The sequence below is a fragment of the Manis pentadactyla genome, chromosome 2 (assembly GCF_030020395.1).
Source record: "Manis pentadactyla isolate mManPen7 chromosome 2, mManPen7.hap1, whole genome shotgun sequence".
Taxonomy (NCBI): Eukaryota; Metazoa; Chordata; class Mammalia; order Pholidota; family Manidae; genus Manis; species Manis pentadactyla.
The window spans coordinates 150,003,079-150,017,783 of NC_080020.1; the positions used below are offsets into that span (position 1 = coordinate 150,003,079).

At 37.8% G+C, this 14,705-nt stretch overlaps 1 protein-coding gene across 5 annotated transcripts in view; it reads right to left on the reverse strand.

Moving 5' to 3' along the window:
- Window positions 1-14,705, reverse strand: part of IL1R1 (interleukin 1 receptor type 1) — a 128,097-nt gene that overhangs the window by 14,758 nt on the left and 98,634 nt on the right. For all 5 annotated transcript variants that reach the window (XM_057496891.1, XM_036907394.2, XM_036907396.2 and 2 more), the window contains 3 exons: window positions 10,206-10,272; window positions 912-1,146; window positions 613-802 (listed from right to left, as the gene is read on the reverse strand). In XM_057496891.1, the coding sequence (XP_057352874.1) occupies window positions 613-802; window positions 912-1,146; window positions 10,206-10,266 (486 nt within the window). In that variant the 5' untranslated portion in view covers window positions 10,267-10,272. The remainder of the gene's footprint in view (window positions 1-612; window positions 803-911; window positions 1,147-10,205; window positions 10,273-14,705) is intronic.

Sequence of the window (14,705 nt, forward strand, 5' to 3'; positions counted from 1 at the left end):
ATATGGTTGAGGAAAGAATGCTACTACTATAGTTTTTAATTCTGTAGTTCCTTTCTTCACTGATATTATTTATTTTGTATTTCTTAACCTCTATAAGATGATTCCCCTTGTAAATGCCAACAAATTAGGTAGATCAAAGGTACCACAAAACATGGTGTGTTCCATGGAGTGCTAGCCAATCCAGTTACATAGTAACAGCTACAGAAATCACTAAGTTATTTAAGGACCACTTGATATCTAAAAATATTTAAAAATATTTAAAAACATTAAATATTTTTAATAAGATGCAAAATAATATTTTGTAATAGTTATCTCTTTAGAATCTTAAGTTTATATTCAGCTTTATCTCTAAATATCTTCTATTTCTACTATACTTTTCTCAACAGCATCTTACTAAATTAAATAAAAGTAACAGAAAGATACCAGTTAAACTACAAATTAAATGGATGCAGTCTTAAAAAATGTTTTTTAAATGTCCTATTAAGTTTCACCATTCAAAAGCAAACACTGTAACAAATGAAAAAGTACTTAGCAGATCCATCCTATTGTCTATGACAGAAAAGTATTTCATTTGCTGGAAAAGTAAAATTATCATATTTAATATAAAATTACCTTATACCATTGTATTTTGGGTAATTCATTTTTTTCATCTTTAAGAAAATCCAGAAAAGGACACACAAGTCGCCCATCTCCTGCAAGGGGCAGTTTCTGTGTAAATATGGCTTGTGCATTGTAACACAGATTAGGCTCATGTTGTACAAACTTTGCAGTTATTTTACTTTTGAGGCAGTAAGTTGAATTTCTAAAACAAATCAAAATAGGCGAATTAAGTGCTATTAAAAGATGTTTCTGTCCTTTACTATTCCAATTACATAGAATACATGTTCGTAACATAATAATTCTTTTCTCACCTTACTGCACAATAGTAATGTCCTGTATCCTCTACCTTAGTAGGAACAAACCAAAGTTTATCTTTATGCTGATGAATCCTGGAGTCTCGTTCCATAGAAATAAGTGTCTTGCTGTCATTTTTATACCAAGTTATACTGCCTTCCCTTGCATTTGTGTTAAGAGGACATGAACGAACATCAATTTCATGTGCAGATGAAACTAAAATTATTGGTTCTTCAATTTCCTCACATTCATCTTTAAAAGGGAGACAGGGAAAATCATTTCAATAAGAAGTTTGTCAATGTTTCTTAATGTATTATCTACATATAAATACATCAATTATAAAATGCATCAATTCATGTTATATATGAGAGTTTTAATAGCCTAGGTTTCAGTGTATTATCCTAGGAGTCTGGAAGACCTGTATTCGAATCCAGTCATGCCAGTTGGGTGACCTCGGACAAGTTATTTAACTTCTCTTATCTCCACTTTATTCACTGCTCTCAACAGACAAAATGGAAAACCTCATTAAGCATGGGGTACCATGCAGAATATTCAGAAGGGTTTTAAAACTCAGTGATAATGTAGCAGGAGAGATATCTGCTTCAGTAAAAGATGGAGTAACAGGGTCTGGATTCACCCTCCCACTTGAGCAACTCAAAAAATGGGCAAAGTGCATGAAACAACAATGTTCAAGACACTGCATTATCAGAGAACAAAGGACAGAAATATTGGAAAGATGGGAGACAATGGAGATGAGCCCTATTACTTTCCCAAATTACTGCCTAGAGAGAGATTCTAGCTCATGACATTACAGGGAAGAAACACAGGCAAAGGCCAGTGTTCAGAGTTGAGGAGATGAAGCTGGGAATTCAGGTAAACCAAGAGTGCTCAGGACAGAGATTAGAGTTGTGTATGTATGCATCTATGAGTGTGTGTGTGTATATACATACATATATACATATATATATATGTATATATATATATATATATATTGTGTGTGTGTGTGTGTGTGTGTGTGTGTGTGTATACACCTCTTCAATCATGGGGCATCAGATAGAGTATCCACAAGAGTTTTGCCTCAATAAATGGGGCAAATTAGGCTTATAATAAATCTTGTTCTGATTCTGACTTATAAAGCTTAAGAGTAAGACCTGAAGGGATCAATTATTTCCAAATAACAACCCTGTGGCAGAACAAAACTGAAGAATATTTTTAGTAATACAAAAACATCCAGCACCCAAAATGGTAAAATCTACAATGTCTAGAGTCAATCAGAGTACTAAGCATGCCACGAAGCAGGAAAATACAACCAATAATGAGAAGAAAAAAATAAGTCAATCAAAACTGATCCAGAAATGATGTAAGTGATAGAATAGTTGGGGAAATTAAAATAGTTATTACTACAGCATTCTAGTTGTTCAAGATGCTAGATCAAACATGATGAGTAGAGGCATGAAAGAGATTACTTAAAAAACCTAAATCAAACTTACAGAGATTAAAATTAAAATACTGACTTAAAAAAATACATCAGATATGACTAATGGCAGATATGATATTGCAGAAAAAAGATTAGTGAACTTTAAGACACAGTGTTAGAAACTGTCCAAAATTAAACAGAGAGAAAAATGACAGAACAAAATAAACAGAGTATTAGTTAGTTGTAGGACAACTTCAATATATGTAATATGAATCCCTAAAGAAGAGGAGAGGTGGATGAAGCATAAAAAGCATTTGAAGAAATACAGGTTGAAAATTTTCAAGATTTTATTAAAATGATGTACCCACTACCCCAAAACTACAGTAAACCTCAAAGCAAAGATGAAAAAAATTCATCAAATAAAGACAAAAATGATACAGCCTTCTTGTCAGAAATAATACAAGCCAGAGGAAAGTGTAATAAAGATATGTACTGAAAGAAAAAAATAAAGCCTAAAAATTCTATATCCAGTGAAAATACTTTTAAAAATGGAGGCAAAATGAAGATATTTTTTCAGATTTATAAAAGCTGTAAAAATTCATCACATATAGAGCCACACTGCCAGAAACATGTGAGGAAGTCTCTCAGAAAGAAGGAAAATAAATCAGATGAAAAATGAATCTACACAAAGAAATAGATAGTAGCAGCAGCAATGTTTACTACATGGGTAATCATAAAATATTTATTCTTATTATTTAAATCTCTTTAAGATAACTGAATGTTGAAAGCAAAATCATGTATGGTGACATTTATAACCTATAAAGACATAAAATGTATAGGACTATAGGAGAAAGTTCAAGAAGGGAGAAGTGGATATATATTAAGTGTTTTACTTTATATACGAAATGGTTTAGTTATTTTATATACTTATTTATTTCATGTATTTTATATATATGAAATGGTGAGTTAAAGATAGGTACTATAAACACTAAAACAGTTACTTTTTTTTAAATGCTATTAGTTTAAGCCAACATAGGAGGTAAAATGAATCAGGAAGATTCTCAATTAATCTAAAAGGCAGCATCAAATTGGAAAAAATAACAAAGAATTATGGGACAAATAGAAAATAAAATAACAAGATCCTAAAATTAAATCCGAACATGTTAATAATCTTATTAAACATTTTTAATGATCTAAACACTACAAATGAAAGGCAAGGTGGTCAGATTGGATTAAAAAAGGACCTATCTACACGCCACCTAGTATACACATGTGCTCACACATACACACACTTTAAGTATAAAGACACAATTCCATTAAAAGTAGAAGCAAGAAAAATATACTATGTTAATGCTAATCAAAAAAAGTTTGGTTATTAACAATACCAAAGTAGATTTACAGTAAACAATATCACCAAGGATAAAAAGGGTCATTTCATTATGAAAAAGGAATCATTCAACAAGAGGTCCATAGTAATGCTGAATGTTTATTCACCAACTAATAGTGCTTCAAAGAACATGAAGCAGAAACTGATAGAACTGCAAGGAGAAATAGGGAATCCCATGATTACAGTCAGAGATTTTAATACACTGCTCATGGTAATTGATAGAAGAAGTAAACAATTAGACAGATAATCTGTAATGTGCTAAAAGATTTGAACACTATCAACATTATAATCAATATTTATAGAAAATTCTACCCAGCACAGAATAATACACATTCTTTGTAAGGCACACAAAATGCTTACCAAGACATACCATATTCTTGCTCATAACCCAATATTCAATAAATTTAAAAGGATTCAAATTTGACAAAGTATGTTTTCTGATGACAATGGATTAAATTAGAAATGAGTAACAGAAAGAAATCTAGGAATTCTCCAAATATTTGAAAACTAAAATACACATTTCTAAATAACCCATGAGTCAAAGAAAAAATACACAGATTAGAAAGTATTTTGACCTAAATGATAAGGAAAACACAACATTTAAAACCTTCTGGCATACAACTGAAGCAGTACCTACAGGAAAATTGATAGCACTAAATGCCTACATAAGAAAAAATATCTCAAATTGATGATTTCAGTTACTACTTAAATTGGAAAAAAAAATTATACCCAAAGTAAGCAAGAGATAGTAAATAATATAGATCCAAGGGAAAATCAATGAAATGCAAAACAGAAAAAAATCAAAGATACCACAAGTTAGTTCTTTCAGGAAACTGATAAAATTAGTAAATGTCTAGCCACACTGACCAGGAAGAAAGAAAGGGGACAGCTTCTATTAAAATGATCTTAAAAGGGCAATAAGGAAATAGTATAAAGAATGTTATAACAATAAATTCAACAATTTAAATGGGCAAATTCCTTGCGAGGAACAGACTACTAATGCTCCCTCAAGAAGAAATAGATAACCTGAGTAGCCCTATTGATATTAAAGGAATTGGATTTGTCATGAAAAACCTTCCAACAAAGAAAATTTCAGGCTTAGATGACTTCATTGGTATATTCATGGGAGAAATAGCACCAGTTTTACACAAAGTTTTCCAGAAAACTAAAGAGTCAGTAACACGGCTCAATTCACTCTAGGAGGTTAGCATTATTCTAATATCAAAACTGAAGACAATAGATGAAGGGGAAAAAAATAAGAATGTTTGGTATGTTGATCTGGTAATGGTTATATGAGTATATACACATGCCAAAATTCATTGTGCTATATACCAAGATGTCTGCATCTTAGTGTATGTACCTCAGTAAAAAAAAGTTACAAGAAAACCATAAATCAATCTTCATCATTAACATACATGTATAATTTATTTAAAATGTTTTAGCAAGTTGAATTCTACAATACATTAAAAAAGGATAATGTATTATGATGTACATAACATCCCAGGAATGCAAAGTTGGACTCATTAAAAAAAAGAGTTGGATTGATTTTTTTTTAATCAATGAATAAACTTCCATATAACAGATTTTAAAAGAAAAAATATATAATCATCTCAACAGATGGTAAAAAAGCATTTGACAAAATCCAATAAATATTCCTGGTAAAAACTGCCAGCAAATTAGGACTAGCAAGGAACTTCCTGAACCTAATTAAGGGCAGCTATGAAAAATCTATACTTATCGTATACAGCAAGATTAGGAGCAAGGCCCAGATGTCCATGCTAATCACTTCTATTCAACATTACACTGGAAGATCTAGTTAGTGCATTACAGCAAGGAAAATAAATAAATGGTATTCAGATTGAAAGGGAAAGCAAAATGTCTTTATTTGCAGATAACATGATCATCTATGTAGAATATGCTCTGAAATCTACAGAAGATTTAGAAGGATTGGTAAATTGTAGGATACAATATGAATATGCAAATTAAATGTGTTTTCATACTAACAAAGAATAATTGAAAACTGAATTTTTAAAAGTACCATTTACAATACCACCAGAAGATATTAGTAATTAGGGATAAGCCTGTAAAAGATGCATCAGACCTATCCAGTGAAAATTACAAAATATTGCTTAAGTAATTTAAACAAAATTTAAATAAATGAAGAAACATATACTTTGTTTATGGATCAGAAGACTCAATATTGTTAAGATGTCAGTTTTCTCCAAGTTGATTTATATTCAATTCAGTCCCAATCATAATCGAAGCAGGATTTTTTGTACAAGTTGACATGCTGATTCTAAAATTCATATAGAATTATTTAAAACAACTTAGATTTTGAAAACCTTTTAAAATCTCTTTTAACAAGTTGGATATACTAATGTTAAAAAAGAACTTCTAAGGCAGGATTTCTAGATGGCAGCGTGAGGGTCTCCATAAATCCATTCCTTGATAAAAACAACAAAAAGACTAGAAAATTTCTTCAAAATCAAAGGTCTGCAATAACCAGAACATTTATTTAAAAACAACAACACTGGCTGGATCTCAGTAGAACAGCAGTGTTTGTGGCTTTGTAAGTTAAACTACTCTGGTCCTCCCACTTCCCAGTTACACTACAGCCTTGAAAAACCAGTGGCCTGGCAAACACAGTGGCTATGAAAACCAGAAGGTTTGTAAGAGCAGATAAGGTTTGGAGCTCCTCAAAAAGTCCCATTTCCAGAGCACTGCTATAATTTGGCATGACTGGCAACTCCCTGGAAAAGTCATACTCACAGAATTGTGTTTTTATTGACCTGACCTACATCTCCACCAGAAAAGCCCTATCTATCCCCAGTGTGTTTTGTTTAAAAAAACAAAAATCCATCTATGACAACTGTTCAACACTGCAGTTGACTGAAGCTGCAATAGTAGTTGGAACAAATGAGAGTCTGAGCAAAAGAAAAAGGAATCTCTGAGGAACCAAATGTCCACAGGGAGCTTTGAAAAGCTCTAACGTATTCCTGGGGAATCTAGAAGAGTACACATGTATGCAGAACTCTTTAAATGCCTAGCAAAGACCAAAGAAGGTACCAGTCTCTCAAATCTGGATGATCTTGAGGTCATGCATAAGCAGAACATGAAGACTGGGGCAGAGTTGTAAACAACCTAAGTGTTGAAGGCATACCCATCCCACATTAGAGCGCCTCAGCAAAAGACAGAAGACTTATTGGGTAAAATAATTTAAGGAAATCTCTGAGTTGACCAAACAGAGGCCTCAGAGGCTCTACACTACAGGAAACACAGACTTTACAGAATTAGCCCAAGAAAATTATTAAACAAATGAGCATCAGCAACAAAACAATAATAGACCTTGTGTATGGGAAGGACTAGCATATCTGATTCCCAGAGTTGCCACATTATACTCCCTAAAATGTCCAATTTTCAACAAAAGATGCAAAGAAACAGGAAAGTATTTCCCATACACAGGGAAAAAAGCAGTCAACAGAAACTCCCAGAGGGGTCCAGACATTAGACTCACTAAACAAAGACTTTAAATTGGTGATTATAAATATGTCAAAAAACTAAGAAAACATGTCTAATGAATTAAAGGAAAGTATGACTGCAATGTCTCACCAAATAAAGAACAGCAATAAAAACACAGAAACTATCAAAGAAAACCAAGTAGAAATTCTGGAGTAGAAAAGCCCAATAACTGACACGAAAAATTCACTTGGACACAACACCAGATTTGAACTGACAGAAGAAAGAATTGGTCAACTGGAAGACAAGTCAACCATTTACTGAAAGATTATGCAGTCTGAAAAAGAATCAAGAAAACTACATAGAGCCTCAAAGACCTGTGGGCCATCATCAAGAATACCAACAAATGCATAATAGAAGGAGAGGAGAAAGGAGTTAGGAAAAATATTTGAGGAAATAATGGACAAAATTTCCCAAATCTTATGAAAAGCACTAATCTACACATCCAAGATACTCAAAAAATTCCAAGTAGGATAGTCTGAGAGACACACACCTAGATACATCAGTCAAACTGCTGAAAGACAAAGACAGAGTCTTGAACACAGCAAGAGAAAACTCCTCACATATAAGGAACTTTCAATAAGATTAACAGATGGCTCTCTGAAACCATATAGGCCAGAAAGTCATGAAATGACATATTCAAAGTGCTGAGAAAAAAAGACTGTCAACCAAGAATTCTATGTCTGGCAAAATAATCCTTCAAAAATGAACATGGAATGTGGGCTTTCCCCAGATAAGCAAAAACTTATCTGGGAGAGAGTTCATTAAGAATAGACTTGCCCTATGGGAAATGCTAAAGGGAGTCCTTCAGGATGAAATAACATTAAATAAGACAACAACTCAAATCCACATGACAAAATAAATAAAGAACATTAGCAAAAGTAACTGCATAGGTAAATGTACAAGTCAGTATGAGTGTTTTGGGTTATAATTTCCTTTATTTCCTATATGATTTAAAAAATAACTATAAAATGATGTAAATCAGCTAAAAGAGGGCATAGTTCTAAACGTAAAAATTTAAAATATGAAACATCTAGAAGGAAACACAGGAGAACATTTTTATGATCTAGGGTCAGACAAAGATTTTGTTTAGATGTAATACCAAAAACACAATTCATAAAAGAAAGAAGATAAATTGTACTTCATTGAAATTAAGAACTTCTACTTTTTTAAAAGATATCATTAAACAAATGAAAAGACAAACCAGAGACTGGGAGAAAACATTTACAAATTACATATTTGAGAAAGGTCTTGTATACATTTAATATAAAGAACTCTAAAAACTCAATAATAAGAAACAAATAGCCCAATAAAAAATGGGCAGATTTGGAAATTTCATCAAAGATATATGAATAGCAAAAAACACATGAAGATAAGTTCATTATAATTAGCAAAGTGGAAAATGAAACTTCACTCAGCTATTACTCTTTTAGGATTAGAATTTAAAAGGTTGACAATATCTAGTCTTGGTGAGGGTGTGGAGAAACTAGAGTTCTCATCTTTTCTAACTATACTCAGTCCCCCACATGACCCCATCTAGCCTCTAACAGCAGCTACTTCTGAGGTGGCCAGTTTTATATTTCTAGCCTGGTCCTCTCCCTCAGGCCCCAGACTGCCTAGTCAACATCACTATTTAGACATCCAACAGACAGGTAAACCTAAAATATCCAGTCTCAACATTTGATGTTCTACCATCTCATCATGGCAACTCCACCCTGCATTTGTTCAAGCCAAACCCTTAGGGTCACCTCTTTCTTCACACCACATCCAGTCTATCTGCAAATCCTGTTGGCTCTGTCCTCAAAATATACCCAAATTTTGAAGTCTTCTCACTTCTTGCCACCCTTGAACAAGCTACCATCATTGCTTGCCTAGACTGCTGCAACAGTCTCCAAACTGCCATCTTTGTTTCTGCGTTTGTCTCCCTGTGATCTATTAATAATATATGAGCCAGAATGATCCTGTTAAAATGTAAGTCATATTACCTCTCCAGTTTTGAACACAGAAACCTGCAATCTTTCCTTCTCACTCAGAGTACAAGCCAAGATTCTTAGAATGGTCTACAAGGTTTCACACAATCAACCTCCACCACTCCCCATTACTCATTACTCATCTCTTAGCATGTCCCTCACCTTTCTCTTTGCTCTCACTACACTGCTATTTTAGTTCCTGGAACATGTCAGTACTCTAGGCCTCAGGACCTTGGCACCTGCTGCCTAAAATGTTTCTACACCCCCAACCTGATATCTATATAGCTCCCTCCTCTTCTTTCTCCTCATCCTGGTTCAACTCAAAGCCAACTTCTCAGTGAGGCCTTTTCTGGCCACACTCTCAGCAAATTTAACCTTCTGCCTATCTCAATCCTAGAACTTCATACCTTCCTTCCCTGCTTTTTTCTCTCTATACTTACCACCTTGTGGCATGATATGTATTTACTTATCTACTGTATTGTCTCTCTCCTACTGGAATGTAAACACTATGCAGGCAAATATGTCTATCGAAATTATTCATTGTGTTCTCAGGCCTAAGTGCCTGGCACACAGGAGGGGCTAAATGCATTTGTAGTCAGGGTGGGAGAGGGGAAGAGAGAAAATGGAGAAAGAAATCAAAGAACTCCCTCTTAATGATTTTCAGTTGTGAGTTCATAAAGATTACGTTCAACACCTCTTTTGAGTGAAAGCCAGGATTTCCTGCACCATATTCTTCACTCGGCAATAAAATGGGAAGAGGCCAGCCTCTGGAAACCCAGATTTTAACTCTTGCCTGAAACTAGCTATGTGACTTTATGCTCTTAACCTCACTGGGCCTCAGTTCCCCAATCTGTAAATAAGAGAATGAGAGTGCAAAAGCTGAAAGGACCACCCAGCAGGACAGTTCTGTGTCCTAGGATTCAAGAGAAACGGGAAAAAAAAAAGACTTAGGAAGGTGCTTCGTTTATTCTAAAGAACAGATTGGCTTAGGAGACGAGAACACAGGAAACGCTGAACTTACCAGCCTCCAGAGAAGAAATCAGTAGCGCTATGAAACAAACAAGCCTGAGTAACACTTTCATATTCTCCTGGAGAAACAGAGAAATGGAAAAAGACAAAAATTAAAATGTGACTAGCCTGGTCAATCTCTAAAACTACTTACACTGACTCCCCAGCAGCCCCCACCCTCACCCACAGGTCACACTGATGGGTTAGTCTCCCTTCATCATTAAGGTGATCGTGCTTCTTTCTGGATAGAAAATGGGGTCAAAGAGATGATTTTTAATAGAACTGGAGACAAACTCAAACAACCTTAAGATTAATAAATCTTCCACCATCTGCCCTAATATTCATTCCTGGCTTGAATTCCATTTAAACTTCCCCCAAATTTAATCTACACTATGTCCAATTAGACTTTTCACGAGACCCTAAAATAGCTCGCCTCTACTTAGGTGGGTTTGTTCCCCATCTGGCATGCACCCCACTTGCAGGGACCCACTTGCCAAAGTCACCCCATAATTCCAGGTCCAGCTCAAACACCACACCTTCATTTTATGACACTAAATCTTTGTATGAAATGATACAGCTACAGAAAAATGCACCAAAAAAGACTAAAAGAAATAATAACAATATAATAAAATCAGGGTGGTTCTTGCAGCTGGGTGGCTTCCCCGTTCTCTGGCGCTTTCTATCTAAAATTTCTACAATGAGCATGTATTCATCTTATCACAAATTAAAAACAAAACCTCCACAGCTCCTCTCAGTGGTTTAGAAGGGGAGGACATCAGCCCCAGCAGGCAATGGTCAGCACCAAGGCTACATAGTAAACTGAGGTCCTAGTAAACCATGATTTCAACTACATGACACTTTGTCCACATACATGGCACAGAATGTAATCAGATTAGGCACTTGATTGATGCTTAAAGAAAAAAATTCCATTGCTGTACCGCTACTACAACATCACTAAAATATCAACTGAATGTAAAGAAGAAAAAAAAAAACCTCAATTTTGCCTACCTCTCTAAACTTCTCAAGCCCAAATAAAGTTCATGTTCAGTACGGGGTCTCTCCCTTTCTGAATGCTTTTAGGTGTTCCTAAGTGGGGACCCTACGGCTATGTACAATACGGTCCTGTCTTGTATGCCCAGTGAAGTTTTGCACAGATCTATCTGAGCACCCGCGAGTATCTCAAACTCAGGAGGCCACAAACCACAAACTCCTTGTCTCCCAGCAAACTTGGTCCCCTCCTCAGTGGCAGGCACAGCACTGCCCAGCACCGACCGTGCACTCACCCAACCCGAGACCCAGGCTCCGTGACCCTGTCACCTCCACCCCCCAGTGCCCTCTCAGCCCAATACAGGCATCAGCCCTCACCTGCCCTGTCCTCCAGCCACACAGCCTCTGCCTTCACCCGTCCCTGCTCCCTGCACCTGACTTCCTCCCCTGCCCAGGGAATGCCCAGCCCCCTTGCCTGGCTGGGCCTCCTCCTCTGGGCCCACGTGGCAACCTGTGTTTATGCAGGTCCTAGCCCGCAGCACATCCTACTGCTGGATAAGGGCCGGCACCATGACTTGCCTACCCCTGAACCCACAGCAGCTGGCACAGCTCTTGGATCCCGGGAGCCCTTAGTAACTTCTCATGGGATGGGTGAAAAAAACGAACAGAAGAAACAGCTGTCCCCTCTACCTGACCTCAGGGGCACTGTCCAGAGTCGACCATGTAATTTCATGCTTTGAGCACATTCGTCTTTTAATTTTTACAAGACGAAATTTGCCTATATTTTTATTAGTAGCTACAAGTTAACTGCAAATACAAAATATTTTAACTAAGATATCACTAATTCAGACTCTAATAGCATGCAGTCATTTGTATATTGACTGAAAAACGTTCTATTTAAGAAATGGTATTAAAATGTGGGAAAAAAAACACAATTGTACATCTTAAATGCACAGGAAAAAACAACTTTCTAAGCATGAGCAATACCTGTGTTCGTATTCTCCTCCTCCGCTAACTCCCATCCTGAGGACAATGGTCCCAAAGGCTGGTTCAGCCTTGAGCCAGAGCAAGGAAATTCCTTACTTATTCCTTATATATCCTGTAATTCTGATATTTTAGTTATTTGTATAAATTAGCCTTCTACCAAATTAGTCTAGCTCAATAGTGTTCTTATCATATTTATCTTTAGATGATACTCAGATTATTAGGATAAGATAGAAGGATCTGCAGTCTTACAGCCAGGCTTATTGCCCCTTTCTGTTAACTCTGCAGAATGTGTTTACGATAGAGGAAAAAACACAGGGTTAAAATGTTTTCTGATTACCAGCTCCAGGCCAGTCACTCATTCCCCCTCCAATGAAGAGAGAGAGAGAAAGAAGTGTCCAAATGACCGTGTCTGGAAGCCCATCCCACCCCCTTTCATCTAGCCTCCTGGGTTCTAGTCTATCCAAAATAAAACAAAGTCAGCATGAAAGTGACTGAACACTGCCCGCTGTTAGTTTATTCCATTACAAGGTCTAGCTTGATTGATTCCTAGGCAGAGAAGAAGAAAAGGAAAATGCCAGACCAAAGTTAATACAGAGTGCATCTCGAGATATAACTCCTAATTAATTACAGGGAAACCTTTAATCACAAGTCCCAGGCTGGGGGTCGGCCAGCATAGGGCAGTGTGATCTTGGACATGGTCATGCCCCAGGTCTCAGTTCCCTCGTCTGTACAAGAGTGCGCTGAGTAGGATGATCTCAGACCCTTTCCTGCTCTAGTAGTCTTTATTACATGGGAGCCAAGCTCCAGGGGTCTTAGCTTTACGGCACCTGCCCGGGAACTGCTCTGGGAAAAGGAGGGGTGGGACGTGGCCCCTTCCACCAGCAGGGGACTCTCTGAAGCCATATCCAACCCAGGATCCCAGAGCAAGGGGGCCAACTCAAGGTCATGGGAGAGCTGCTAAGAGTCACACGACCTAAGGGAGTGATGACAGTAGAAAGGAAGGAGGTAAAGATGCGCCCAAGACTAACATTCTCCTAACAAAAACCTGCACAAACTCCATTAGGCCCCCAAACAGCACAGAAATTCCAAGGGTGAAGCCAAACCCGACTAGCCTTCCTACTGCCAGTAGGTGAAAGGCTGGCTGACCAGGAAGCACCCCACCAACATGGGTTCTACTGGATGGCAGGCAGGGGCTAACGCCAGAGACAAAAACAATGAAATAAAATTAATTTAAAAATATTAAATTTAAAAACAAGAACCTGCTCCCCAAGATGGCCACAATCTAGGCATTAGCCACATGTGACACAAGCTGTATCTCACATAAAAGCTCAGCCTCTGTGCTTCAGTTCCCCATTGACAAAATGGGGACAATGACAATATCTGTGTTGACAGCTGTTGTGAGGATTAAATGAGTTGTCAGATGCACACAGCTCAAAACACTGTCTGTCAAATGGTCACACCCAAATGCTAGCTATTATCGCCCCTCGCCCTGATGACAAATGTAAGTTTCAGATATCCATTCATTTCGTTTTTCCTTCACTGCCCAATTCACCAACCAGACACTGAATACCCCCTACATGCCTGCATCGATTCTTGGCCTTGGGAACAACACAGGAATATGACCCAGGGTCTCAGGGTGCTCATCTGCCAGCAGGGAAGGTGGGCACATCCAGAGAGGTGCCACGATGCGGGGTGTCCATGTAGAGAGAAATACCTGGGCATGAAGGAGAGGGACCTAATGCAGCCTGGAGGAGGGTGCCAGGACGAGGTGTCACCTGAACCTCATGGGGTGGCTGGCAGGGCGTGGAAGAAGCCAGCACTGTCATGTTCTGGAGCATAAACCACAGCGGGGAGGGGAGTGTGCCAAGTGGCAAAACCAGGGAGGGGGGAGGTGCTCAGAACACCAAAAGTCTCACTGAGAGTTGGGACTGCAAATTGTAGGTTGAAAAAAAATCACTAAAGGTTTTAAGCCACAAGGTGGTATGCAATCAGATTTTCATTTTTTACAGGAATTCTGGCACCCATGTGGAATATAAACGGGAGACAAGAGGAGAGGTAGGAAGAGCAGGGTGCATGGAGGGGATGTCCAGCTGAGAGCACATACAGGTGTGAGTGGAGACAGACAGAACGGGGTGCATCTGAGACCCGCTCAGAGGCAGGCAAAAGGAAGGGTGACTGAGAGGCTCTGGGATGCGTTAGCTCTGCTTTACCCAGTTGGGGACAGGGAAGGTAAGGAGGGCAGGTTCCAGCACCCACAGACAGCCCAAGGTGATGCCTAATGGTGTCACCCACCCTACTGCTGGGCCTGGGGCTCCTGGCACTGGGTGAGCGGTGCTGCCTCCCACAGAAATGAAAATTCGAGTATAGAGAGAAAGTTAAGTGAAGTGCACACAGGGCCAGAGTGTGCCAGAACTAGAGAGAGCTACGACACTGCACGGGGAGCCACCATCACACAGGCCACAGCCGCAGCCTTAGGTAAGGTGACCCTGGGAAGTGGGTGAGCAGAGGCTCTTCATGGGGTCACAGACAGGGAGCTGTC